General features: G+C 41.8%; 5 protein-coding genes across 7 annotated transcripts; 3 read left to right on the top strand and 2 right to left on the bottom strand.

Annotated features, from left to right (window-relative positions):
- Positions 1-8,570: 8,570 nt before the first annotated feature.
- LOC139635063 (CCR4-NOT transcription complex subunit 2-like) lies at positions 8,571-17,560 on the bottom strand. Of its 3 annotated transcripts, XR_011694119.1 has the most exons (16): positions 17,430-17,560; positions 15,304-15,435; positions 14,418-14,490; positions 14,163-14,310; positions 13,405-13,626; positions 13,020-13,099; positions 12,710-12,835; positions 12,421-12,551; positions 12,118-12,238; positions 11,859-12,015; positions 11,542-11,603; positions 11,104-11,153; positions 10,784-10,884; positions 10,078-10,222; positions 9,144-9,295; positions 8,571-8,684 (listed from the first exon to the last, which is right to left on the bottom strand). XR_011694119.1 is itself a non-coding variant. In XM_071502006.1 (15 exons), the coding sequence occupies exons 2-15, from the start codon at positions 15,421-15,423 to the stop codon at positions 9,209-9,211; spliced, it is 1,623 nt and encodes a 540-aa protein (XP_071358107.1). In that variant the 5' UTR covers positions 15,424-15,435; positions 17,430-17,560; the 3' UTR covers positions 8,571-9,208. The 3 variants fall into 3 exon arrangements, 2 of the variants coding, with proteins under 2 accessions (XP_071358107.1, XP_071358108.1); XM_071502006.1 differs by having other exon boundaries at positions 8,571-9,295; XM_071502007.1 differs by lacking the exon at positions 17,430-17,560 and adding an exon at positions 16,441-16,471 and having other exon boundaries at positions 8,571-9,295.
- A 1,376-nt stretch (positions 17,561-18,936) lies between these two features.
- On the top strand, positions 18,937-19,401 carry LOC139635066 (histone H2A-like). Its single transcript, XM_071502010.1, has one exon. It carries the CDS (start codon positions 18,987-18,989, stop codon positions 19,368-19,370), a length of 384 nt encoding a protein of 127 aa, XP_071358111.1. The 5' UTR covers positions 18,937-18,986; the 3' UTR covers positions 19,371-19,401.
- An 846-nt stretch (positions 19,402-20,247) lies between these two features.
- On the top strand, positions 20,248-20,706 carry LOC139635064 (histone H4-like). The gene has a single exon (XM_071502008.1). It carries the CDS (start codon positions 20,263-20,265, stop codon positions 20,689-20,691), a length of 429 nt encoding a protein of 142 aa, XP_071358109.1. The 5' UTR covers positions 20,248-20,262; the 3' UTR covers positions 20,692-20,706.
- A 1,329-nt stretch (positions 20,707-22,035) lies between these two features.
- LOC139635065 (histone H3) lies at positions 22,036-22,544 on the bottom strand. Its single transcript, XM_071502009.1, has one exon. It carries the CDS (start codon positions 22,507-22,509, stop codon positions 22,099-22,101), a length of 411 nt encoding a protein of 136 aa, XP_071358110.1. The 5' UTR covers positions 22,510-22,544; the 3' UTR covers positions 22,036-22,098.
- Positions 22,545-24,240: 1,696 nt separating this feature from the next.
- LOC139635067 (histone H2B 1/2-like) lies at positions 24,241-24,703 on the top strand. The gene has a single exon (XM_071502012.1). The coding sequence runs from the start codon at positions 24,279-24,281 to the stop codon at positions 24,651-24,653; it is 375 nt and encodes a 124-aa protein (XP_071358113.1). The 5' UTR covers positions 24,241-24,278; the 3' UTR covers positions 24,654-24,703.
- The last annotated feature ends 3,245 nt before the right edge of the window (positions 24,704-27,948 follow it).

Consider the following 27,948-nt stretch of genomic DNA (forward strand, 5'->3'; position numbering starts at 1 on the left):
GACCACCGGGGCGACCGAGCATCACTCATCCTGCACAGAGGAGGAGAGAGAGACGAAACCATAGAAACATCACAGATAGATGGAGGCTGCGCTACATTGCCATAGGTATATGGACACCAAGGCGTGATGTTAATGTGCAGTTAAATCAGCCTCCACTGTTCTGGTCCCAGACAGATGCTGAACCTGCTGCAGACATTTCACTGGATTCATCTGGATTTTCTGTTGAAGAAAATTATTGAGCTGCTGTATTAGTTGGATTATATGTATGTATTCACGTGGTTGGCTGTAGTGTCATCCACAACACTTATTTTCTTTACTGTACTTCATTACTTGCTGCTCTGATGGCACAGTTTCTCTAAATAGATCAATAGAGTTTCATCATGTGTGTGTGTGTGTGTGTGTGTGTGTGTGTGTAGGCAGAGTCTGATCGCTGTTAAAGATGCAACCAGCTGTCCAAAATGGCCTCCAAGGACCAAACGATCAATGAACTGACTGAACTGTATTGATTTCTCTCCCTCTCAGTCGGCACTGAGGAGTCCAGCCGCTGTAAATAAATAAATAAATAAATGAATAACGGAGGGACCTGTTGACAAGCCAAAGACCAAATCTATCAACACAAACTGTGCTGGGTGATCACGCAGAAGCTGCTCCGCTCAGAGTCTTGAGCAGAAGTGGTGTGGATGCAGACACCAGCGTCCACATCTTTATTTCAGCCTGCACGACGTCACTTTTGATCACTCTCTCCACATCCAGCAGTTGTGGATCAACGGGATGATTCATGTGTTGTGATGTTTGTGTCACATGTTCAGTGTTTCTAAAGGCTCCTTAAACCTAAAAACAAACAAAAAAAACTGTTTCTCCAGACTTAGCAGTTTTAGTGACCATTGATCAGAAAAAGAAAAAAAATGGTAGTAAACACTAAATATTAAAGCATTTTCATGAAAATAGTCAAATGATGGCGAGACCAGCTCTTTAGTTTAAACACTCACGTCCTTCAACCTCTGCTGGATGTAAAGAATCATTTCTCTCTGCTTCTGGCCTGTTGCATAAACGTGAAGCGCTGAGAGGCTCCAGAATAAAGCCTCAGCATTATGCATTGGTAATCAGGGAGGCATGTGGCGGGATTATTATCATCTCTGCAGATCAAAAGATTACAAATAATAACGGACATCAGCGTGGAAGGACACGGGCCACGTGTCTCTGCAGAGCTCCCACAGACAGACAAACACCAGAGCAGTAGAAAAACAGCGGTCTGAAGGCCACCCAGCAGAAAATCACAGGTCCAGACACTGACTAAGTCATTTTGACTGAGCCTGCATGTGACAACAAATAAAATTGAGGAAATTTGAGCTAAATTTCCAGTTAGAATGAAATAAATACAACTAAGAGGAAAAATTCGAAAGACAGGCTGCGTCGACAGTTGGCATCCTCTGTGGACGGGATTTGGGTTTTCAGGAAGTGAAGCAAATAAAAGTGGATAGAAGAGGGCATCGACTGACTCAAATCAACATTCAGATGATGCGATTAGGCAGCGCAATATTTGCTCCTGCTGTCCTGGAAAAACACAGACGTAGTGCTGCTACAAAGAGCTGCTGCATTTGGCTGAAAATCCCAGCATTGACAGTGAGCCACAGCCCGGTAATATCCCTCATTATGGAGCTGATGGCTGCTTTTTTTCTGAGAGCACTGTGATGGAAAAATGCAACAGAGTGATGCTGCAGCCCTGTTCTGCGCCAGATCTGAGGCGACATATTATTTTTAACACGTTGTTTTGTCTGTAATCACCGACAGTGGAGGATGCCAGACACAAAACAACAGGCTGCGCTCTTATTGTGGAAATCCTGTTGTTAAAACGGGACATATGAGGCGGTTAGAGGGTAACACAAAACACACTGTCAACAGCAGCTCACACAGCAAACCACAATATGTCTGTGTATACACTCACCGAGCACTTTATTAGGAACACCTGTCCACCTGCTTATTCATGCAGCTATCTCATCAGCCAATCACGTTGCAGCAGTGCAGGAGCTTCAGTTACATGATGGTTGTCGAGCTGGTTTGAGGGTTTCTGAAACTTTTTTCACACACAGTCTCTGGACCAGTGGTTCACAACCTTTGAAAATCTCAGAAGTGTTGGCGCCCACATCCAACCCTGTAACAGTACGGAGGCCAGATAAAGTCTCAGAGCACTTTTTATTTTAGTGAAAACGATCGAACATTCAGGACTGAACTGAAAGCAGAGGAAGCTCAGATTTTCTTTTTCTGTTTGACTCCTGTTTCTAACCAGCTATTCATTTTGATTCTCCAGTTTTCACCATGAATATAATCTATCAGCACAGAATCAGGCTGAGAGAGCAAACAAGAGTATGATGTGGTCCGGCAGCAAAGTTCCCGTCATTGGCTCTAGGTCTTAATATGAGATTAAAAAAAAAAACAATTAAAGGAGTTTTTCAACATTCATTTATATTTTTAAAGATCATTTCATTTTAAAACATTTAAAAACACTATTTTTATAATTATTTTTAAGAATGTTCAGACTGGTTGGAGCTGACAGAAGGGCTATGGTCACTCAGATAACCACTCAGATGACCCATGGCCATGTGGTTGGAGACTAAAGCTCCAACTAACCAGGAAAACAGGTACAAAGATCATGTGTGGCCTCTACTGTGACTGTTCTGAACAGGGACAGTAGAGTTTTTAGATGTTGAAGTTTTTTTTTTTTTTTTTTCCAGTGACACAATGAATGTGTTGTTTTTAGTGGTTAATGTTGTGCAACTGTGATGTTTAAAACAGGAGTTTAATGTGTTTTTTTGTGACTCTAGTTCTTTGGTTTTATTTGTACAACAAGCTAATTAACAAATAAAGTTGAATTTCTCATATTCGCCCACTCACTCCCACAGTTTGACTGTTTTTAGACCAGTTTAGTCAGTTACATAACTTTTGTTCAGACATCAAATTAGAAAAAGAAAAAGACTCAGAACAAAGTGAAAAGAATCATTCAGATTATCTGAGGAAACTGTGATTATGAAAAACTAAAGTTAATTGTTAACTGCAACACCTCTGCAGCTGAACTAAACTCCATCTTTATGTTTTATTTCCAGTTTTTATTCTGCTCTCTCATTATTATTTTATTACATTTTTCTGCAGTAGCTCCTCCACTTACTTCACTTACTTTGGGCTTTTGGATTTCTGTCGTGTTCACTAAATTATATTTATTTTAGTAACTCATAGGATGTAATTTAAAACCTGTTTCACAGTCATACTGGTCAGAACGTGACAGAGAACCAGTCTGGTGACAAGGCTGATGATTATTTATGAAGTTATTTAGATTTATATCACACTGTTGTCAGCACTTCCCAGCTGGATACAACAATAATTACTCAGTTATCTTGACCTGGACCCAACTGATGGATGGATGAACTAATTAAAAAACTATTATTTTAAGTTCATTTCATTTTTATTTGCTAAAATCGACACTTGTCCATTATGAGTTGATGAGTTTCCAGCTCAACCCAATGATCCAACGACCTTTTAGTTCATAAATGTCTCCTGACACACAACTACAAATGTTATTGTGGCAGCTAAAGAAGCAAGAAATATTCCAGACCTGTATGAATTATATTTTAACACCTGCTGAAGCCTTTCTTTAAAAAAAGGAGCTGAATTCAACACATTTGAAGAGACAACGGTGTCCAGAAACAGTAGTTTAATATGAACACTGACCTTTATGTACATATTTAATATTGTGACAGTGTGAACACAGAACAGCACAAACTCAAAACCTGGTTTTATTTTGAACCGGTTTGAATGCGCCCCCCTTCACACATTCAGAGCCTGTTACATAATGTAATTCTCCAGTTTTCCTAACTGCCCGAGAGTTGGAGGGAACGCTGTCAATTTTTCATTTCATTTTGGGTCCAGAGGAAAAAAGAAGACTTTCTGTGGAAAATGAAAATAACTTTAAAACAGGACCAGGATCAACAGTGTAGCAGATTAATAGTGACTGGACTCAAGGTGGTTTTAGTGTAAAGCTTCCTCAGTCGTTTCTCAGCTGCTGCAGTAAAATCTGCTTTTATCACCACATTAACACTTTTATCACTCTCAGCATCTGTGTGTTATTTTTTTGTTTGTTTGTGTATTTCTTTATGATATTGGGTGTGTGTGTGTGTGTGTGTGTGTGTGTGTTTACCTCCAGGGTATAAACCACCCCCCGTCTTGGAAGTTACTGCCTCTATTACTCTTCACCTCCTGGAACATGGAGGCAGCTGTGATGAAAAGTCAATACATTGATTTGTTGACGGTAAAAATATGGAAACTTTTATTACTGACAGTCAGACAGACAAACTAAATATTTGTTGGCAGCAGCTGCAAAAAAACATGATCCTGTCTTCTTCATATAAGTTAACACAAATCACTTCAATGGTTTTTGGTTTAAAAAAATAAATCTGGGAATTTACTTAATTACACTTAAACATGCTGCTGTCATTATTGTTGATGGTGCACAGATCAAATTACTGCTTTTTCAGAAAGAAAGATATTTGATTAACATGTAGTTGAACTTAACAATAATAATGTTTTTCTATCAACAGAACAACCAGCTGGTTCACACACTGACGTCATCGCTCAGGCTCTTCCTGTGTTGAGCTTCTTTTGGAGCACAGCACCCTCATGTGGACAAACTTCTCAAACACTTCCACCTTTTCTCCACTTTAAAGTTTTCTGAGCATTTAACTGACTAAACTTTTCAGTCATTTATCAAACAAAAAGCCAAATACCCTCCAGTTTTAGTGGTGATTAAATCTTGTTCTTATTCTTATTAATGTTTGGGGGGGAGGAAAGTCAATAGTAACGTTTTACCTGAAACAGAAAGATCACTGAATCTTCATCCACATCTCTGCTGTCTGGTGGTGACCTGGTGATCAGACGTTTATAGGTGGATAATAAATGGCGACATCAACTTCCTGTGCAGAGACAAGAGAAAAATGGACAGAAACACGGTGACAAGTGTGGATGAGACGTACAGCAGCCGTACAAGTCTTTGAGTGGATTAACAGAAATACCAACTTTTAAAATGACATATTACTTGTTAACTGCTGTTTGCAAACTTCCACCAGCAACCACTGCTGTTACAAATTAAAATGACATTAAGTGGCAATAAATTTGATAATCAATTAATCACATAAGTTTTTTTTTTTTCAAGCAAAAATGCCAAAAATATATAATTTCAGCTTCACAGATGTGAACATTTGCAGCTTCTCAGTCTTCTGTGATAGGAAACTGAACATCTTTGGGTTTTGGATTTTTCTTGAGACACAGCTTCTGCTTTGGAAAATTGTAAATAGACCAAACATTTAATCAGCAGATTATTCAATTATAAAAAATTTTAAATTGCAGCCATGATTTTAATTTCAACTGGTTTGGTTTTGATGTTCCAAAGAGAAACTGGCAACATGGCGACAAAGTCATAGTAGTTTACTCCTGGCCCAGAAGGGGCCTGGTCCTCGGCCCGAGTCCGGCCCGTATACTTCCACATCTGGTCAGATCCCAGATGTTACCCTCCTGTATTGACTGACAGCCGAAGATTTTCTGTGAGTGTCAGAATAGGTCCAGATGTGGAAGCAGCATCTGACAGTCATGCTGTATATGGTCCAGATGTGTGCTGGGCCAGATGTAAACAAGCAAGTATGGGTCGGTAAACAGGTAAACAGGTGGTAAACATTTGACAGACTGTTTGTTATTTTCATATTTACTTGTGTGTTGTAGAGAACGTAGCAGTTGAGATGATGAGAAGAAAAAAGAAGAAAACGTGAATCTTCACAAGATCTTCAGCAACTTTTCAGTCCTGAAAAATAAAAACTGCATTTCCACAGTAACACAAAACAAACAAACAACCCAGACTCGTCTTTCAATTTCATTACCAGAATATTTATTTTATTTTTTTCTATTAAAACACTAGCTGCCATATTTAATAAAACAGCCAATGGCCAAGTGCCTCAGTCCTCATTCTCCAATTAAATCTTCTCAAACAGGTCACATGGGGTCTGCGGGCGTGTCCTTGGCTTTCCTGCTGCAGTGTGAACAAGCTGGCTCCTGTAGTCACGGCAACCAATGTCACCACCGCCACCGCCATCGTCACAGTAGCGGATGTTGTTGCTAGAAGGTGGTTGGTGTGGGCATGGTCCCCTGTAAACCGTCACCATGATGGTTTCCGTGGTAACGGGAAGTCTAGTATTGCATCGTTTACTGGTGGCCAGTACAGGAGGAGTGTCATTTCGCTTTCTGTCCCCCTTTTTTTCTTAGAAGTAATACTGCCTTATGTTTATGAGTGTGAGTGTGTGTGTGTATATATATATATATATATATATATGTGTACTGTACATATATGTATTTACACACACACATACACAAATAACTGTACATTGGTGCCTCCTGGAGGGAATTTAAGAACAGTGAAATTCAAATTAAAATCAATATAAAGCCTTAAAATGATTTGTTTTTGGTGGACTTTGCCTTTCGCTGAACTGGCAGTGGGAAAAGGAAAAGTGACGTTTGGAGAAATAAACTTATCTGCTTTCTTACTGAGAGTTAGATTTGAAGACTGACGCCACTCTACATGAGAGCTACCACCAGCAGCTGGTTAGCTTAGCTTAGCTCCTCTAAAAGTTCACTAATCAACATCTTGTCTCATTTGACATTGAACACTGAAGTGTAAAAATGACTGAATGGTTTCTGTTATACGAATTACTCACCAGACTATTCATCAAGAACCAGCCCGTCACATGATCCTCTGTAAGTTTAACCAAACAAGAAAGACGCTTTAATTAGTGAGTTACAGCTGCTGATAGGTGGATTTTGTTACCTTCAGATAAAGTGAGGCTAGCTGTCTCTCCCATCTTCATGCTAAGCTAGGCTAACTGCCAACTGGCTATAGCTCATATTAACCATTCTGACGTGAAAGTGGTGTCGATCCTCTCGTCTAACTCTCAGCAGGAAAGCTAATAAGCATATGTCTCAAAATAGGAAACGTTTCCTTTAACTATCATGGGAAAGGTCACTCCAACGCTCTGATTGGTTTGACTGTTGCCGGGCAGAAAACAAGAAACTGCCAATAATAAACGTGGGAGGTGAAAGAAAAGTAGAAGAGGATAAATAAAGGAATTAAATGCTGTAAGTGAAGGAACTGGGAAAGAACAAGAGCTGTGATGACAGAAATAAAAAGCTGAGGATGAAAACTGATCAAAAGCTTTGTCAGTCTGTTACTTTTATCAGCTGAACTTTGGCAAAAAAATTTTCTGTTACCCTCCACTGTTGTTCTGTCTTATCATTAAATACAATTTAAATTTAAAGAAAGTCTATAGTTTTCTTCTTGTCAACATCAGACCCAAACCAACACTGAATGTCTCCTACGAACATCTGGCGTCTTCTTCATGTGAGTTATTTTGACTCAGTCTCACAAACACCATCCTGCTGTAGCGACGCAAGTATTTTATTTTTTTTCCCCGTAGCTTAAATCATTAAAGTCTCATTATTAAAGAAACAAGTGACAGATTATTCCACCTCTTCCTAAATGAATCAAGTAATTTCAAGTATTTTCTAAAAATAAAAACAAAATTTTCTTCATTCTTAACAATTTGTTTTTCTCAGTCTTGTTTCAGAAACATTAAAATTCAACACTACGTTAAAGAGGTAACAGTTAGAGAAGCAAAGTAAAATGGTCGGAAATATTCACTAGAGAACTGAATGTGGATAAATCCTCCACTGTGGTTTGGTAAAAACTACAGTGTCCAGATGTTTTAGGAGACGACAGAGGTTTCTGAGGTTTTAAAGATTTACAAATGCACACTGATGGTTTGGGTCTTTCATTGACAATAAGAAAAAAAATATATGTAGCTTCAATGCCAGCTTTATTTTGTAAGACAGTGGTTCCCAACCTGTGGGCTGGGGCCTGCTGGTGGTCCGCAAAGGTATTTTAAGTGGGCTGACATAACATTTGCAAATCGGAACAATTTTGGTGAAAATAATTTAGTTATATAAAATAATGTTTTTAAAAGTTTTAAAACTAAATAATCTTTAAAAACATTAAAGATGTTTAAAAACTTCTAACGTTGTTTTTTTTCTCTTGTATTAAGGTTTATCATTGTGATAAGCCAACGATAGGAACGTTTATGTTTTGTACCTGTTTGTTATCTCAGTCTGATTGTGTGTGAACAGTTTACATCTGTGGTAAAAACTGGAGAATTAAAACGGATAGCTGTTAGCAACAGTAAGAATTAAACGGAAACAGACAGATGGGGAATCAACGAGTGTAAAAAGTGCTCTGGCCGCCAACATTTTGGAGATTTTTCAGTTGGTAAAGGCTGGGAACCACTTCTTTAAGATATAACTAAGGAGGACTACAAACACACTGGCTCGGTGAAAGAGAGTAAACACATGTATCTGTCCGTTCAATACGCTGGTGTTTCTGTTTCACTAAACTTCACCTAAATGGGTTAAAAACCAAAAAGCTGAGCCTTTAAAATCAAAACCGCTGCTTCACGCATCGCCACACTGACACAAACCAAAATAAAAGATATTTTTTCTCCTTTTATTATGAAATAGTGCTACAATGTACATTGCATTTCCTCTCCTGACTGTCCACTGTCTGCTGATGATGTGTGTGTTCTGATTTGTAATGCTGGAGAAACCTGGTAAAAATAAAGAAAAAGATAAATATCTTCAGTTCCTGTGTGACACAGTGTGAAATAATTATCCATCCTGACAGGTGATTGAATCCTGTGTTAAAATCTGGTTCTTCTTAAAAGCTTCTCTAGACAAAAATAGTCGATTCTTAAGACTGAATAGAAACATGAATCACTCGATCAGATGGACAGTTATTTACAGTGTGTGTCTGTGTTTGATGGACTGTGCTGTCTGTTGACATTAAGTCTGTGCTCCACATAACAGACCAACTGAACCAAACCCATGGAGGGAGGGTGGGAAATAAAAAAAAAGAAAATGAGGTAAAGAACAAAGAAAAATCAGAAAGGTTAAAATGATAAAGTCTATTCAGAAAGGGGTTTAACAGGACAGGAGCCAGGACCTCCTCCCCTGTCCCAAGTCCTTAACGGCCAGATTCACTTTGAGTGTGTGGAGGTGGGAAAAACCTAAAGGGGGTTGTCTGATGAGCCAGGAGGGCCAATGGCAGGCAGGCAGGAGGAGGGAGAGCCAATCAGAAGGCCTGCTGGGCAGGATTGTAGTTGAACGTGGAGGGAACGTGAGGCCGCTCTTCTAGTTTGTCGTACTCCAGATGAAACTCCTGAAAGCAGAGACACAGATGAACTTCTGTGTGAGAACATGTTATAGTTCTCACACTAGACTCCTCGTGTTCTGTGGTTATTTATTTAATGGTCAAAATGCTGCTTGAAAATAGTTATTGATAAAAATATTTCACCGGTGACAAAAGGCAAATAAAACTGAAGCTGTGTTTGCCTTTAAAGCTCCATATTTTAACTTCTCCTGTGTTTATCTGAAGTGTTGATCTCCATCAGAAGATATATCTGTGGTTTTTAGAACCAAAAACCATCTCAGTGTAGTTTTACATCTCCTCTCTCAGGCTTCTCTCTGGAGCTCTAGTGACAACAGGTCAGTCGGCCAATCAGAAGAGAGGATCTTTTAATATTAATACTTTAATAGTACGAATGTAGAACGTAGACCTGCTTTATAATAAAAAAGACACATGGACATCTACCCTACTTAAGCAAAACATTAAAAAAACTGGTTTCAGCTTCTCAAATTTTAAAATTAGCTGTTTTCCTTTTGTCTTCACTGACAAAACAAGAAAATTAATTAATTTTTTTTAAACAATGCACCAATGAACTGAGAACATAGGTGACAGATTAATGTATTAAAGTAAAAATTAGTTCCAGTCCTACAATCAATTATTCTTTATTCTCCCATAATAACTTCACTGTCAGTGATTCTATTTATTTCAAGTTTAACTGTTATACTTCTGCTGTGACCTCTCCAAATAACAGCTGAAGAGATCATATGTTTGTAGAGTTGTACCCCAGGGGATGTAAAGTGTAAATATGTTTTCACCTTAGCCACTTTCCTCCAGTTGAGGCAGTCAAAGAAGTAGTAGGTCCCTCTCTCGTAGGCGTTGGTCTTCAGCGTGGGCTCCATACCCGGGGCCCGGGTGATCCAAACCCGCTCCTCTTTATGGTACCTCCAGTCCCTGTTAAAGCTGGACACACACACACACACACACACACAGACACAGACACACAGACACACAGACACACAGACACAGACACACAGACACACAGACACACACACACACACACACAGACACACACAGACACACACACACACAGACACACACACACACAGACACACACACACACAGACACACACACACACACACACACACACAGGTTCAAACAGCGTTTCTACTTCAAACTCACAATTAAAGTCTGGACAGATTCGTAAATGTCAAGTTGGCGACTGTGTCTTTGTAAAGTAACATTTTTGCCAAGTTGTGTTGTATTTAGTTTGTGTTGTTTGTGGTGATGTGAAAGAAAAATTCCCTTATTGTGGACAGAAAAGATGCAGAAGATATGAGCATAAAGGATGGTGATTATATTAACATCAGAGGAGGGATTAAAAAAAAAACAAAAAAACACAAAATTACAGACCGACATTTTAATTGAAAAGCTTTGCATAAGTGTCAGGATGTTATTTTCTGAGGAGTTGGTGAAAGGATGAAAATCAGCTGTGTGTGTGTGTGTGTGTGTGTTGTTCTTACAGTTCTACTGCAGCCAGAAGTTGTAGTAGGTCTCCTCCGTTCATATAGTAGAGATAAAACAGAAGATCTTCACCATACCGAGACAACTTGATAGCTGCTAACTGCAGACAGGACAGAGTGGGGTCAAAGGTCAGAGGGAAATAGATGCACAGTTAAAGCTTCAACCCCAATTTTAAAGGAATGGAGGGACTAAAATGACATATTTTGACTGTTACACAACACAGAAGAATATCTGTAATTAACTAAGGAAACAATAAAATTACTGTAACAGCAAGAAAAAATAAACAAAGGATCCTTCTGGTGTTTTTTGAATCACATACCTTGTCCCTTATGTGGATGTTGGTTAAATACTCTGAGGGGACGTGGAAGTCTGCAGGAAGAGGAAGCAAACAGAGCTGAAAACACTGTAAAACCTACAAATTCATCAGGACAGGACTGACAGAGGAGACGAGACTCATCACATCCTTTAATATTGTCACTAGAGCTGCATTATTATATTTTGGCCACTTGGTGGTAGAAGAAACCAAAACCTCTCTGAACTGAATGGCTTCCCTCGTTTTTCTGGGACAGTCAACACACACATCGTTGCCTTGTAGAGCCATTTAGCAAACACTCGCCTGTTTACACACGGCTCACACAGAGCACCACGATTATCCCACTGGAGTTGTTTAGTGGCCATGAGATGAATGTAAGTGTAATATTACTTCCATGAATAATCACAATAAACTCAAATAATCACAGGCTGAGTTCAAACTCACCTATGTCCTGCGGTCGACACGGAGCCGATGCCCAGGGAGACGCAAACTTAGGATAGAGATTCCTGAGAGAAAAGAGAGAGATGTTTAGATTTACTTCCTCATTGAGAGATGAAAAGTCTAGAGATGAAAATTTACTCATATGATGATATGAAATGTCTTCAGTCACATGTTCAGCTCTCAGCCAATTATAGGAATGTTGATTTATCTTTATTCCAAAAAGAGCATGTTAGCTGGAAGTGTTTAAGTTGTATTTTTATAACAGGCTCCTGTGTATGTGTGTGTGTTTGTGTGTGTGTGTGTGTGTGTGTGTGTCGTACTCAGGTGAGTTGAGGTTGAGGCCGAGCGTGGTGAGGTCGGAGCCCAGCGCCAAGTGGACCATGCCAGGGTCCGTCTCTGCTGCCCGGATGAACGTTAGCAAGCCGATCATTCCAAACTGGTCCGTTACCATGCCAACTGGGATGTTGGTCACACGGCCTGGGACACAGAGACAGCACATGACGATGGTTTAGACTAAGATCTGTCCCTTTTATTCTCCCGCTCTGTGCGTGTGTCACAAAAAACTGGAGTGTTTCTCACCGTCGGGAAGCACCTGGATCCCTTTCTTTTGCTGGTTGTTGTTGCTAGGCGCAGAGCTCTTATCGCCAGGGAACTTTGGACCGTCTGAGTTAGAGGTGGGCTTTCCTGATGAATTCAGATTCTGCCCAGACAAAAAAATGAGGGGAAAAAAACATCAGTCCCAAAACAAGTGAGACGAGGCAGGACATGAATGGAGACAACGGCAAAAGACAAAGACGGGAGAACGATGACGAAACGGGACAGAAAAAAGAAATCAGAAGGGAAGGGACACAATGAGAAAAGACAAAGAAAAGTGACCCTGACCGTTTTGCTGTCTTCGCTGGTGCTGGTGGGGTCTTTTGTTTGGTAGTTTGGCCCAGGAAGAGCTGGGAAATCTTCATTGTGGATGGAGAAGTCTTGCGACTGCTCACTGGACGGCTTGGTTACCATGCCAACTGGAGAAACGGGGGAAAGAGCAGTTAGTAATTCACCCATTACAATTTCACACAGTTTACACACTTTAAGTAAGACGTCAGACACCAGAAAGGTTGGAAACCACTGGTTTCATCTTTGACAACGTGTTGTATTTTAAAAGCTTGTCGTGTGATTGTACCATAAGGAGCCCGACCGGCCAGCGGGTTGAGCAGTGGGGTGGGATTTGAGCCTCCATCCCTCCGACTCCTGTCTGCTAACGCTGGGAAATCTGACAGGTCCAGCCCCGTCACATTCTCACTGCCGTCTGGACGAACACAGGAAAATTAAACAAAGAGAAATGATGACATTTTTGAGCTTCTAGCACTATTAAAAAAATGAAAATCATCATCTGAGCTGAAACATTAACAACAACAGTGAAGAAAAAAAAATTGAGTCTAAAAATACATTGGAATGAAAAATATTATAATGACACAATTATCTTTTTGTACCTGTGCCATTGAAGATGTTGTTGGACAACGAGTTGTTCAAGTTGAAGCCGGGATTCCTGTTCACCCCAAACCCTGACATACTGACACACACACACACACACACACACACACACACACACACACACACACACACACACACACACACACACAGGATTATTGCCAGAACTGATGAAACTTTTGTTCAACACCAGAATCAAACTGGAACTGAATGCACGCAGCCTGTATTCAGAAACTGCCCCTTAATATGTTTAGTGTTTACCTGAAATCTGCTGTATTTTTATTCGGTCAGTCAGAAAAAGAGGAAGGTTGAAAGTCTAGAGGACAGTTTTAAACTAAGCTGGGTATTAAGTAGAAAGGTGTGTGTGTGTGTGTGTGTGTGTGTTACCTGTTAATAGTGAAAGGCTGCCGTGCTTGCTGCTGTTTGGGCATGCCGATGATGCTGGGTGACGAGCGGCTCGGACTCCCCATGCTGCCGCTCCTCCCTCCTCCACTGCCACCGCCGCCTCCCCTCTCTCCTCCTCCTACCATCCCTCCCGCCTGACCCGTCGGACCCCCCACCTGCTGGCTGTGGTTCAACACGCTCCGGCTGCTCATGGGCAGGATACCCCTGCAGAGAGCGGCACAAGCACCGACAGAGGGAAAAATGTATTTTAAGGTTGAAGCTGCAGGTGGTGGTTTGTGGTTGTGAACATGAGATGAAGTTCACACAGACACAGAGAGAGAGAGAGAGAGAGAGAGAGAGAGAGAGAGAGAGAGAGAGAGAGAGAGAGAGAGAGAGAGAGAGAGAGAGAGAGAGAAACGGGAGCAGCTGGATTTGAAACAGCACTGAGGTTATGTGGTACGTGTCTGACTGAGCGTTCAGACTAGAATAGCGGCGGCGCTTTTGGAGGCGTGTTGTTCCAGATACTGGTGAGACAATGAATTGAGTTATACATCCACGCTGCACGGAGGCTTATAAAACTACGAGACAGGAGTTTACAGCTCTGATGGTGTGTTTTCATCTCTTTTTTTACACCAAACTTTGTTGATTTGATGTTTTTTGCAAACACTGAATAAGTGAAGATGTTTTAAGGACTCACAAATACACAGTGTGTGTGTGTGTGTGTTTGTGTGTGTGTGTGTGTGTGTGTGTGTGTGTTGTACCTGCTCGGTGAGGGAGGTGTGTGCATTGTGCCAGTGTTGGGTGTACTGGCATGACTGGAGAGCTGGCTGGCAGACTGGTTCAGCCCACTTCGACTTAACTGAGGTGCTGCACTGCTGTTCATACCCCGCATGGGAAACCCCAGAGCACCTGCAACCAGAGACAGAGAGAAAACATGTTATTCTTTAACTAGAATCACCACCTCACAGGTGTATGCCTCCACCAATCGGTCCATTATACAGATAAATAGATCTTACTCTGCGGGCCATATAAGCTGGCTCCCAGCTGTGACAGTTGACCCGTTGAGGAAGCAGAGGAAGACACCAGCATCTAAAACACAAACATGTTGTGAAATTGCAACTCATCGGTTTAGTGTGTTCCTCTACAACTAACCCTAACCAGACCACATGACAATATGCAGCAACTGACAGTATTATGTTCTGTTGTCCTTTATTACACAGGTACTAGTCCCTCTTCGAAAAAGGTTTGATACTTGTGTCAATGCAATACTTTTTTCAGTACCTGTCCTAAACCTTTTTTTTTGTTTCCCTCGAACTAAATGAGTCAAATTTGTCAAACGTTTAATATTGTGTAGACAGAAGCAGCCACAGAATAACTTTGTAAACATGTAAATATTTTGATCTAAATAAGGAACTGTCCGATGACAGAGGAAGTAAACAACATTATGAATGTGACCAGACATTTGAGGACCAGACAATTTACGATGCTCAGTGTCATCGACACATTTTAGTTGGTACTCTGAGTCTACTGAGGGTTGATACTGTGTCCACCCCTGGTCTACACCCTGTCCATGACAGCAGCAGAGTTGATAGTGATGAGGGCTTCAGTCCAAACAGGGAGAATCAGGATATAATACAAAATCTAATACAATAAATAACTAAAAACTAAATCGCTGAGACAGGACCCAGTGATTTTCCTGGATAGTTTTTTCCTCTTTGATCACTGTCAGAAGAAGAACCACCTTGCCATGGTCTTCTTAACAAATTATAGAATTTTTACAGTATTTCCATGACCTTAAATCACAACTGTGATGCCCTGCAGTGGAGACTGAATGTGAAGTTGAAATTCATACAATTCATAAAGCAAAGCCTGACTTAGAAAATCCTCATTAATAGAACTTACATCTTTGTCAGGGCGATGAGGAGGGAACATGGACTGTTGGCTGTAGTAGAGGCTGGAGTCATCTGCGTAGTCGCTCTCCACCCCCCCCTCCATAAACTTCTTCCGGTTAGCACCAAACATGCCGCGTGTCACCTGAGAGGCCAGACGAGGAACGGTCAGACGGAAGAAGACACTAACCTCCTTCCTGTCACACCTGCAGCGCTTTTGCAAAGCCCTGATTCACAACACTGTCTCCAAATCCACTTAAGATGCTGTAAATAAAAACTGAGCTGTTCATCAAAAAAGTAATAATTCAGTGGCAGATTAACTGATAATGAAAGAATCACTACGTGCAGCTTGTAACAATTGCCTTCAACGACAACTCTTCTGTAAACCAGTAAACATGCCTCTGTATCTGATTCTGCAAACACATGCAGGCATCATGTTCAGATTCTCACACAGAAAGTAGTTTTGCAACCCTGAAAACAAGGCAAATAAACTGATTTATTGTTTTTGCTTTAGTTTCATGTTGGGTTTACGCCCATCTCTAACGCTGCTGAGAACCAGTATCCTTTCTTTGATGCACAAAGTGTATATTTAATTTTGGAGATACGCACATAAACATCTTTAGAAACCTCTGTCAGCTATGACTATTCAGACATGTTTGCACATTAAAAAAACTTTACAATTATGTTTACAAAATTACTTTAAATACATCGGGAATAACTTGTACATCGTTGATGGAGCTACACCTGCAGACTCAGGTCTTATTTGAGCAGTGATAATCATTGATTAACATGCAAAATCAGAGTTATGCAGCCTAAACTTGTGTTCATCACTCTGAGTCAACTAAGCTGTTTGTATGACAGGAGCACCACACAGGAAAATGTTTCAGCCTCACCAATGGCTCTTCATCACGATGTCCCCTGACACAGTCGAGCTAAAACTCTGATGCTTAACCACCTATTCAAGTAAACATTATGCCAGAATTTAAAAAAGTTAATTTCCAGATGAATCTACAACCCTAACCCTAAATTAATTGATTGAGTAATCATTGCAGCTCTAATCAGAAAATATAACCATATCATTATATGAAGACCAACCTAACTTGCATCAATATGCTTAAAACCTGGTGAAAGGCTGACTGGTGTAGTTTACCTGTGGTCTCTGTACAGCATGAGATGGTGTAAATGTATAGATCCAGAGCCCTGTGTGGACAGTGATCTTTCAGGATTAGTTCTGTTTACTGAAGCAGTTTCCGAACATCCACAACCCCAAACAGCAGCATCGAGACCCGGTGAACAGCGGCTAACTGAGCTAACGCCTCTGTAAGGCATGTATTATACCGAAGCCTCTGTTTCGGGTTGTGGGTTCCTCTAACGCTTCCCCTTCAGCTGTAACACCAGCAGAGCAGTGTGGGAGCTTGAATGTTCTTGTTTCAAATTTCCATCTCCGTTAAAGGTGCAGCAGTGTCGCAAAAGGCTAATGTTAGCTTTGTGAGCTAATGCAAGCGCTAATACACTGTGTGATAATGATAACTCAAACACAACACCGCCCACTTGTTTCCTTTCCTTTCCATTACAGCACAAATGAACAGACTCATCCTGCTCTGTGTAATCTTTATGAGTCCCAAACAAATGTCAGCTATTAGTTGGCGTTACCTTGTTAGCTGTAGAATGTTAGGAGCTACCGCTAGCTAACAAGCGCACTTAAGCTACTAGCTACTTCGATAAGAATGCATGGGGACATTAGCATGGGAGCTAACGCTCACTACCGAGCTAGCTACTCGGCTAACAGCACCGTATAAAAACCGCTACAGGGGCAGCTGTAAGCGATTATAACACTATCTGGCAAGTCGAGAAAGTGGGTTTATATTCGGTTATGCAGACAGGCTACCGAGCAGGAGGAGACCGGAGGACAGGTGTGTTTTTGTTCGGGTTTGGGCCTGCTGCGCCTCCGTCGGTCAGTTCCCCCAAACAACAACAAAAAGAAACGAAGCCGCACTACTGCGTTTAAAGGCGTATTTTGTCACTTCCGTTCACAGCCTGATTCCGTGGTGGCTACCACAGCACAGGTGCTTTACCTAAATTGGGTTTTGGTTGGTTATGGCTCAGAAAATAAATTAAACGGATAAAGAAGGAGCTCACCGCATCAATCTTTTTTCCCCGCTACAATCCAAGATGGCCGACATCTCTTCGCCAATCAGCGAGGATGCTGGGATACCTTTCGCCTCTGACCTCTGAGCCCCATCACTCCACTGGTTTCTACTCTGCTCCACTCGACTCTCTACTGTCTGACCTCTGAGCCCCCATCGCCCTACTCAGTTCAGTTCAGTTTTTATTTTTAAGCTTGTGGGCAGAGGTGGACAAAGTGCATAACTCTATTACTTGAGTCAAAGTATAGATTCTCCTGGTTTAATATGACTACAACACAAGTGAGAGTTGTTCAGTCAAATTTCTACTTGAGTTAAGTGTAGTAGAGTGAAAGTCATACGTTTAGTGGAAAGATATACTGAAGTACAGTGCTCAAGTAAATGTACTCCTGTCCACCGCTGCTTATGGGGCGGCTGCTCGTGACACTGTGTGGGTCTTCCCCCGGTTTGTTTGCAGTGGAAGTGAAAGTGTCTGTAACCTTTTTTTTCAAACCATTTAAAGTGTTAAGTTTTGATGGTGTGGCATCTTTGAAATATAATTTTTTAATTAAACTGAATGTTAAACTGTATGATTAAGTCCACTGCAGTGACACCTGTACTGTCACACCTGAGAACAAGGTCCCTTTAAGAAGGTTTTTAAATAACTGAATTAAAGATTAGTTTTCCTTTTTATTCCTTTCTGACAATTTTCAGTTTTTTTTAAATGGAAAATTCACATTAATTAAAATAATTTGCATAAAATTTGTAGGCTAGTGTTATAAAATGTTATGAAAATAAGAATAAAATATGATACCTAACTTTTGTGAGACAAAGAATTGGGGGAGACAAATGAGTGTGTGTACATTAACGTTTCACTTTCTCTTTAATGCTATTATCATTTCTGTCCTTTAGTGTTGCCTAATGTCCTATGGTGTGACACATAAAAGAACCAAAACATAGTTCTTATAAACAGCATAGTATTGAGCATTAGAAGAGATATAATCATCACTCATCTTAAACTGGTATAATTTGCAGCAATTTTGAAAGGATAACAGACAAGTTTTACTCTCATAATTGAAGAAAGACAAGTCATGGGGAAAATGAAGAATGAATGAAGAACAGTGAAGACAAATCTCTTTCATGCTTTTTGTATATATGTTGTTAAATTATTATTTTTTTCACATTTTTTATCTCACACTAGATCACACATTATGGTGTTGTTTAGTGAAAATGTTCTAATAAAAGAACTGACAGAATGAGTGACTCCGTGAATTTTTCTCTAACATCTTATATTCATTTAAGAATTTCTTCAAAATCAAACATTTTGCTGCGTTTTTGTCAACTACCCAACTATATTTCTGAAACGTCTTATTTTGTAAATCGCATTCACTCCAGGGCGGAAGCCGCGTAATCGCTACAGCGGCTTTACGTAATCATTTCTGATTGGACGATGACGCCTAAGTTCCACCTGACCAATGAACGACAAGATAGAAGCCGCTAGTGGCGATATAAGGACGGATCCGACACAAAGACAACGTTTCACTTCATTTTGACGAAGTAAGATATTGTAAACATGTCTGGACGTGGAAAGACCGGAGGAAAGGCGAGAGCCAAGGCCAAGACTCGCTCCTCCCGGGCCGGCCTGCAGTTCCCCGTCGGCCGTGTCCACAGGCTGCTGAGGAAAGGCAACTACGCCGAGCGCGTCGGTGCCGGTGCCCCCGTCTACCTGGCGGCGGTGCTGGAGTACCTGACCGCCGAGATCCTGGAGCTGGCCGGAAACGCCGCCCGCGACAACAAGAAGACCAGGATCATCCCCCGCCACCTGCAGCTGGCCGTCCGCAACGACGAGGAGCTCAACAAGCTGCTCGGCGGAGTCACCATCGCTCAGGGCGGCGTGCTGCCCAACATCCAGGCCGTGCTGCTGCCCAAGAAGACCGAGAAGCCCGCCAAGAAGTAACTTCCTCTGCCCACAACTACACAAACGGCTCTTTTAAGAGCCACCCACTCCCACTCTAAGTGCTGGTTCCTCAACTACTAACACTAATAATAATCCGGTACATATTTCATGAGCCTACTTTTAATACACAGTAGCTATGTTAAGCTGTGGAACTGCTAAAATAAAATACTTATACATATATATTGACAGAATTATATTTTATTATATCCATGTGTCAAGTCTATAGAGTCAAACTTATTTCTGAGATGTTTTCAGGGTGATTGTCTCTGAACTTTGTATCTGAAGAAACACTTGAACCAAAATAAAATGAAGATCGTCACATGGTGCTAAATAACTATTGATCTTTGTTCTACATAATCGGTCAACAACATCAGTGTTGTTGGTTTATGAAGTAATTAAAGGAGCAAATGATGTGTTTTTGATCTTTTGGGTTTTAACAATGAAAACTGAGTGGCTCTTGTGGTGGTTGATCGTTTCCTGCTGAGTTGAAGATGTTAACTGTTAAAATTACAAAATATCAATGATGTAATATTGATTGAACAGAATTAAGCTTTGTGTCTTTCATCCAAGCTCTTCTCACTGGTGAATCAGCTCTAGGCAGGAAGCGTGTGTTTTGTTCCTGTATTTTAAGATGAAAAAAACTGAAAATATAAAAATATATGAACAAACTGAAAAATATTTTAACCCATTACATTATTCAGTTGCACTGAACTAAACTAAGTGAAACATTAAGTCCCAGTATTTGATAATTAGATAAAGTCCATGTTGGTGTCCAGTAAATGTTTGAGGTCAGCAGGATTGTGAGGGTCAACGTTTCACTTTTATTTTGAAGCGTTTTTACCCGGAAATGCAGCGGCTCACAGGCTCCAGCTTGAAAGAGGAAAAGGAAAAAATGGCGGGCGGGGGGGAGCTGCCTGTCTTCATTCACGGCCGCATCCAGGATTTAAATACCGATGTTTCTGCCTCACCACTCATCAGTTTGTCTTCAGATCAACCTGAACCAGTCACCATGAGCGGAAGAGGAAAAGGAGGCAAAGGACTCGGGAAAGGAGGCGCCAAGCGCCACCGGAAAGTTCTCCGTGACAACATCCAGGGCATCACCAAGCCCGCCATCCGCCGCCTGGCTCGCCGCGGCGGAGTCAAACGTATCTCCGGCCTCATCTACGAGGAGACCCGCGGTGTCCTCAAGGTGTTCCTGGAGAATGTCATCCGTGACGCCGTCACCTACACCGAGCACGCTAAGAGGAAGACGGTGACCGCCATGGATGTGGTCTATGCCCTGAAGAGGCAGGGCCGCACCCTGTACGGCTTCGGAGGCTGAGCCTGTCCCGCGTCCCCACAACACAACGGCTCTTTTAAGAGCCACACAACCCGTCTGCAGAGCAATAACCCTTGTTATGGTCCAATATGAAAATCATCACGCAGCTGTTTCAGTTGTTTTTACTGTGGCTGTTAATACTGAGGTGTAAGTAAATAAAACCAACATCACTGTAGAGATCACACTGAGACAAACTCTTTACTGCATCTTAAGTGTCCCATCAAATGTCAGAACATCTGACACTTAAACATCAACACACAGAACATGTGAAATGTGAGAACATAAACTCAGACATGCAGTATATTCTTGTACTGATCCTGACCCCTGACCCCTGACCCCTCTCTCTTCAGATGTCTCCTGTCATAAACTACAAGAATCTGAGGTTTCAAAAATGATTAAAGCAGCTGTGAGGAGCAAGAATTTGATCTTTGATTTCAATCAGATATGAAGAGTGTGAGGCTCTGTCCTGTGCCAGCTGATGACAGTTTACTGGTGAGTTTAAACATTAATGTTATTACAAAATATGAATCTAAGTCTAAGGGAGAATCAACGGCTGTGCATCTGCTGACAGTGCAGCGTCCTCCCATCTCATTTCACAGAAGGCAAACTGAGGCAAGTTTATTTGTACTTTCCAGCGATAAAGCAGTTTAAAGTGCTTTACATGAAATATAAAAGATGTTAAGAAAAAACCCAACATAACATAGAAAGACACATGTGACGCTCCTATTGTGTTCAAGTTTAGATGTGTGAAAAATACCTCTCATTTTTTCTGATCAAAGCAAAACTTCATCACATCCTCAACAATGACCTTCTGAACACAACTAAATAAATTTTGATCATTTTTCTTTAAAAAAAAAAATCCCTATTTAATAAAAAAAAAAATACATACACATAATCCATAATAATCCTTATTATGACTCAATCACTAACGTAGATGTTTTACTGGAAATAAAACTACCAACATCAATAGCAATAACATTAAATAGTTGTTGATATGAGTCGTTTGTAAAATCATTAATATTTATTCTTACAGATGTTGTCAACGCTGATTTAATTTCATTCTCATCACTGATCGGCCCTGAAGTTAGAGCCACTGGGCGAAGCATAGAGAATAAAGGAGATATTGATAGTATTGATCGTGAAGTAGTCTAACTAGTTTGTACCTTGTGTGTATATATATAATATATAGTTTGGTGATTAGATATAAACTCCCACCACAACAGGGGATATCTACAGGTTGGTTGAATTAGTGGACAAACAAAGCAGCTGCAGCAGCGGCTTGAAGTGTTAATGATCCGTTATAAATAACGTGTATCGATGTTCAATAATCGATAGGAAAATACTCTTAGCAGACGTGTGTGTGGCTCTTAAAAGAGCCGTTGTGGTGTGTGTGAGCCGGGCCGGGTCGCTCTACGCCCTCTCCCCCCGGATGCGGCGGGCCAGCTGGATGTCTTTGGGCATGATGGTGACCCTCTTGGCGTGGATGGCGCACAGGTTGGTGTCCTCGAACAGGCCGACCAGGTAGGCCTCGCTGGCCTCCTGCAGGGCCATGACGGCGGAGCTCTGGAAGCGCAGGTCGGTCTTGAAGTCCTGGGCGATCTCCCGGACCAGGCGCTGGAAGGGCAGCTTGCGGATCAGCAGCTCGGTGGACTTCTGGTAGCGGCGGATCTCCCTGAGGGCCACGGTACCGGGCCTGTAGCGGTGAGGCTTCTTCACGCCGCCGGTGGCCGGGGCGCTCTTGCGGGCAGCCTTGGTGGCCAGCTGCTTCCTGGGGGCTTTGCCTCCGGTGGACTTACGGGCGGTCTGCTTGGTTCTTGCCATTTTAACAGTAGTTCGTTTATCAGAAAATGAACATGAAAGAGTCCGCGGCAGAGTCTCTTTTATAGCCGACCCCGGACCGTCGCTAACGCTGATTGGTCGATTTTATACACGTGATGTAACCGATTGTTCATTGGACAAAGAAATTTGAAATTCAAACCGACCTCCTCTCAGGGCGGGAAGTCCGCTCATGTTCAGTTAACCTGTAATGTTATACAAAGTTAACCTCTAACAAAATATGAGAACTTCAGGACTCACTGCAGGTAAGTGACTGAATAAATATTAACAAAAAACAAATGTTTATCACACAGTGGGGGAGAGAAACAAGATGCCTGGTTAAGAACAGTTAAGAAAGAAGTGAAAGTTTAAAATCACATGTGAACATGTTGCAGAGATGAGTATAGACAATAACATAAAGGTTGAAATATGAATTATTTAAAAATACATAAATCACCACCTTTCTATAATAAGGATAAGGATCATATAAAGTAAAAACAACATTATAAACACCAGCATAGCATAGAATAGTACTTTGTACCAGTATCGATGTGTAAAAAAGTAAATTGTGCATGTTAAAAACCTTACTCCTCTCTTGGATTACTTGCATGATCATATTTCCTTTTTGACACAAGTTTGTTTTACACAAGATCCCATTTACTGATTCATGAGAAACATCTTGTCGTCTTGAGTTAAAGCATCAGTTTTAGTGGCAGACGGAGGTTAAACTGGGCCCATCCGACCTCCGCCTCGTCTCCTTCAGCATCACAGTGTAGTCGACTCTCACACAGGTTACATACATGTGTATTATTTCATTAATGAATCATTTTACACTGTTTTGTTGATGAATATTTTCTTGTTCACAACTAAAATGTGTGGCACTAGAGAACAGGTTTCTACATCTGTTGCCTGACCCACGTATCAGTGCATCACAACATCTGCCTTCATGTGAACACAATGTGTGATTTTATCCAGTTTAAAAAGTCCTCACTGCTCTAATGCTCTTCACTGGCCGACCAATGACAGCAGACAGATGTTTGGTCCAACGTGCGCTGGCAAAAGTCATCACAAGCTCTTATAAATTTGATCATATAGCACCTGTCCTCCAGGTACCGAGGACAAGATCCACCCTCTGTCTTACAGCCTGAAGCCACTGCACTGCTTCTTCAGCAAACAGGCTCTGTATGTCCCAGCCTCAGTCCTGTTCTTACCTGTGCGGATGTGTACTTTTACATGTGAAGCCATGTTTTTTTTTAAATTATTATTATTTACAGTGTCTACAGGCTCTTTAGGTGATGTGCATGTCAAATAAACTGAAACTGAGATGTTAATAATATCAGAGTGGCAGGATAAAAGCTGCTACGTTTTCTGTACCGATAACATGATTAAACTGAAAATATGAAAGATGTTCATGAAATAAGACTGATGTCATAAAGCCAAATGTTGTTCAATGAAAACAAAACTTTAATGGACTTCAAGAGAATAAAAAAAATATAATAATATAAATAAATGAATTAATAAATAAAACCTCCACTAAAGCTTCATAAACACATCATCTTCTGTGTCCCGATAAACTGAGGCTGAACCTCATCTCCCTCAACTTCCTCCTCCATGTGCTGCTGGGACACTTCCGTGTACAGCGACTCTCTGACGCGTTAACAATCAGCCAATGGCAGAGCGGGGACAGCTCGGTACGATTTGCATATGGTGTGTAGAAGAGGAGCAGCCGCCGCTTGTTCTCCACACATTTGCTTGAGCAAAGTGAATCTGTTACTATGCCTGAACCAGCAAAGCAAGCGCCCAAGAAGGGCTCCAAGAAAGCCGTGGCTAAGACCGCCGGCAAGGGCGGGAAGAAGAGGAGAAAGACCAGGAAGGAGAGCTACGCCATCTACGTGTACAAGGTGCTGAAGCAGGTCCACCCCGACACCGGCATCTCCTCCAAGGCCATGAGCATCATGAACTCCTTCGTCAGCGACATCTTCGAGCGCATCGCCGGCGAGGCCTCCCGCCTGGCTCACTACAACAAGCGCTCCACCATCACCTCCAGGGAGATCCAGACCGCCGTGCGCCTGCTGCTGCCCGGGGAGCTGGCCAAGCACGCCGTGTCCGAGGGCACCAAGGCCGTCACCAAGTACACCAGCTCCAAGTGAACGGCTCTGCTCACACCGCCCGCACCAAAGGCTCTTTTAAGAGCCACCCACTGCCTCTGGAGCAGCACAGTGTCCTCAGCTCCGCTTCAAACTCAATCACTTAGAATCAATACACATCATCCATATTTCATTTTCAGTCTCACTTTATTCTCTACTATAGAGAAATAAAGCTGAAACTCTGCACGAGCTTCTAATTAAACACAACTAAACTTTCACTTCATGTCTGTAACTCACTGTTTGCAGCAGCTGGTCACTGACAACTGGTTGGAAGCTTTGAAAACAGTAACTGGCCAATTTGCTTTGCTTGTATTTGGATCAATTAGTTTACAATCAGCTGGTCTGGACACAACTCTGCTGTTAAGATGACTGTGTTAAACTGGTTCAACTTTTTGGATGAGTGCTAACTTTAACTTGTAGGAATAATAATTATTCATTATTTCATTATTCATGTTTGAAATAAAGGGCAGTATTTGAGAATTTACAGTAATTCCAGTTTTGTTTCAATTCAGTTTTCTGCGGTTGTGAATTGTGTTATGTGAATCCTATGCAAACCAGTTCTGTGATTATTTGCACAGAAATGGTTTGTTTGAAGATTTTCAGTCAGGTTTTAGAGTCCATCATAGCACAGAAACAGCTCTGGTTAAGGTTACCAATGATCTCCTCATAGCTTCAGACAATGGACTTGTCTCTGTACTTGTCCTACTAGATCTTAGTGCCGCATTTGACACCATTGATCATAAGATTTTATTACAGAGACTAGAACATATGGTCGGCATCAAAGGAACCGCACTAAGCTGGTTTAAGTCATATCTGTCAGATAGACTCCAGTTTGTTCATGTTAACAATGACTCCTCTATCATCACAGAAGTTAGTCATGGAGTTCCACAAGGTTCGGTGCTAGGACCAATGCTCTTCAGTCTATATATGCTTCCTCTAGGAAACATTATTAGGAGGCACCAGATAAATTTCCATTGTTACGCAGATGACACCCAGCTGTACTTATCCATGAAGCCAGGTGAGACTAACCAGGTAGCCAAGCTTCAGGTGTGTCTTAAGGACATAAAAACCTGGATGACCACTGAAGTTATTGTAATTGGCCCAAAACACCTCAGAGATACACTATGTGATAATATACTGACTCTGGATGACATCACCTTGGCCTCCAGTGCTACAGTCAGAAACCTTGGTGTCATTTTTGACCAGGACTTGTCCTTTACTTCACATATAAAGCAAGTCTCTAGGACAGCCTTCTTCCACCTGCGCAATATTGCTAAAATCAGACCCATTCTATGTCTAAAGGAAGCTGAAAAGCTAGTTCATGCATTTGTTACCTCAAGACTGGAGACTAGACAAGACTACTGTAACTCTTTATTGTCAGGATGTCCCAAAAATTCAGTAAAAAGCCTCCAATTGATCCAGAATGCGGCAGCACGAGTACTGACAGGAACTAGGAAATGAGATCACATCTCTCCTGTGTTAGCTTCTCTGCATTGGCTCCCTGTAAAATCCAGGATAGAATTTAAAATCCTCCTCCTCACCTACAAAGCCATTAATGGTCAGGCACCATCGTACCTTGGAGAGCTTATACTTCCCTATTTTCCCAATAGGACACTTCGCTCTCTAAATGCAGGTCAACTTGTGGTTCCCAGAGTTTGTAAGAGTAGAATGGGGGGCAGAGCCTTCAGCTATCAGGCTCCTCTCCTGTGGAACCAGCTCCCAGTGTGGGTTCGGGAGGCAGACCCCCTCTCTACCTTTAAGATCAGGCTTAAAACTGTCCTGTTTAGTAAAGCTGATAGTTAGGGTTGGCTCAGGTATGTCCTGACCCATCCCTTAGTTATGCTGCTATACACCGAGCCACTGGTTCAGATATGTGGACGACACATGGGTTAAAATCAAAACCAAAGAGGTGCAAGCTTTTACCAAACACATTAACTCAGTGGACAAAAACATCAAGTTCACCAGAGAGGATGTCAAGGACAATAGTCTGCCCTTCCTAGATTGTGACGTCCATATGAAAAAGGACAGGAGCCTCCACGTTGGGGTATACAGAAAACCCACACACACAGACCAATATCTACTTTTCGACTCACACCACCCTCTGGAACACAAGCTTGGTGTTATCAGAACCCTGCAACACAGAGCTGATAACGTACCCACCAGCTCACAGGCCCAAAGGGCAGAACACAAGCACCTGAGAGGCGCCCTCACAACTTGTGGTTACCCCAACTGGACCTTTGTGAAAACTGCTTCTGCTTCCAGAAAGAAAAGTAGCAAAATGGTTGAGGAAGAAAAACCAAACAAGAGAAACAACATAGTCATCCCATATGTGTCTGGGATATCAGAAAAACTCAGGAGGATCTTCAACAAACACTGTATCCCTGTGTATTTCAAACCCAGCAACACACTCAGACAGACTGGTACACCCCAAGGCCAGAACACCACACACCCAAAAAAGCAACCTGGTGTATGCAGTGCAATGCAGTGAGGAATGCAAAGACCTCTACATTGGAGAAACAAAACAACCAGTGCATAAACGCATGGCCCAACACAGGAGAGCTAACTCCTCAGGTTTGGACTCTGCTGTCCACTTACATCTCAAGGAGAAAGCCCGCTCCTTTGAGGACAGCAAGGTTCACATCCTGGACAGAGAGGACAGGTGGTTCGAAAGAGGAGTGAAAGAAGCCATCTATGTGAAAGTAGAGAAACCATCCCTCAACAGGGGAGGAGGCCTCAGACACCACCTAGCTCCAATTTACACTGCTGCCCTTTCATCCCTTCCCAGGAGATTCAACAATTTAACCTCTAAGAGAAACAACTGTTCACAAGTGGCATGTGACTCCAACGACTGTCGTTATAACACAATAGGGCTCTAACGAAGTGGAAACCAACTCTCCACCCAGACAGTCACTGTAACGACTGTCATTGGCACATGGAGCACAAAGTTAAATCATCAGCCTTGTGAAACCCCTCCCACAGGTTAAATACCTGGGTCTCCACACCAGATAGTTGGACCAGTCCCAGCCTGGTCAGGTGCGAGAAAGAACTGATGAAGCCTCTTGGATGAGAGGTGAAACGTCTTCCTAGACAAATAACCAAGTCCAGTTGCTTTTGATTTAAAACTCCTTTGAGATACTATGACCTGGACAAATGAGAATATTCACAGACTTATAGCTATAGAGCTAGACTGCTGGGGGATTCCCATGATGCACTGGGCTCTCTCTCTCTCTCTCTCTCTCTCTCTCTCCCTCTCTCTGTCCTCATTCTGCAGGTCTCTCTGCCTCTGGAGCAGCAGGAT

This window comes from Trachinotus anak, unplaced genomic scaffold, assembly GCF_046630095.1.
Source record: "Trachinotus anak isolate AG129_WGS33_773 ecotype Australia unplaced genomic scaffold, CSIRO_AGI_Tana_v1 ptg000018l, whole genome shotgun sequence".
Classification (NCBI taxonomy): domain Eukaryota; kingdom Metazoa; phylum Chordata; class Actinopteri; order Carangiformes; family Carangidae; genus Trachinotus; species Trachinotus anak.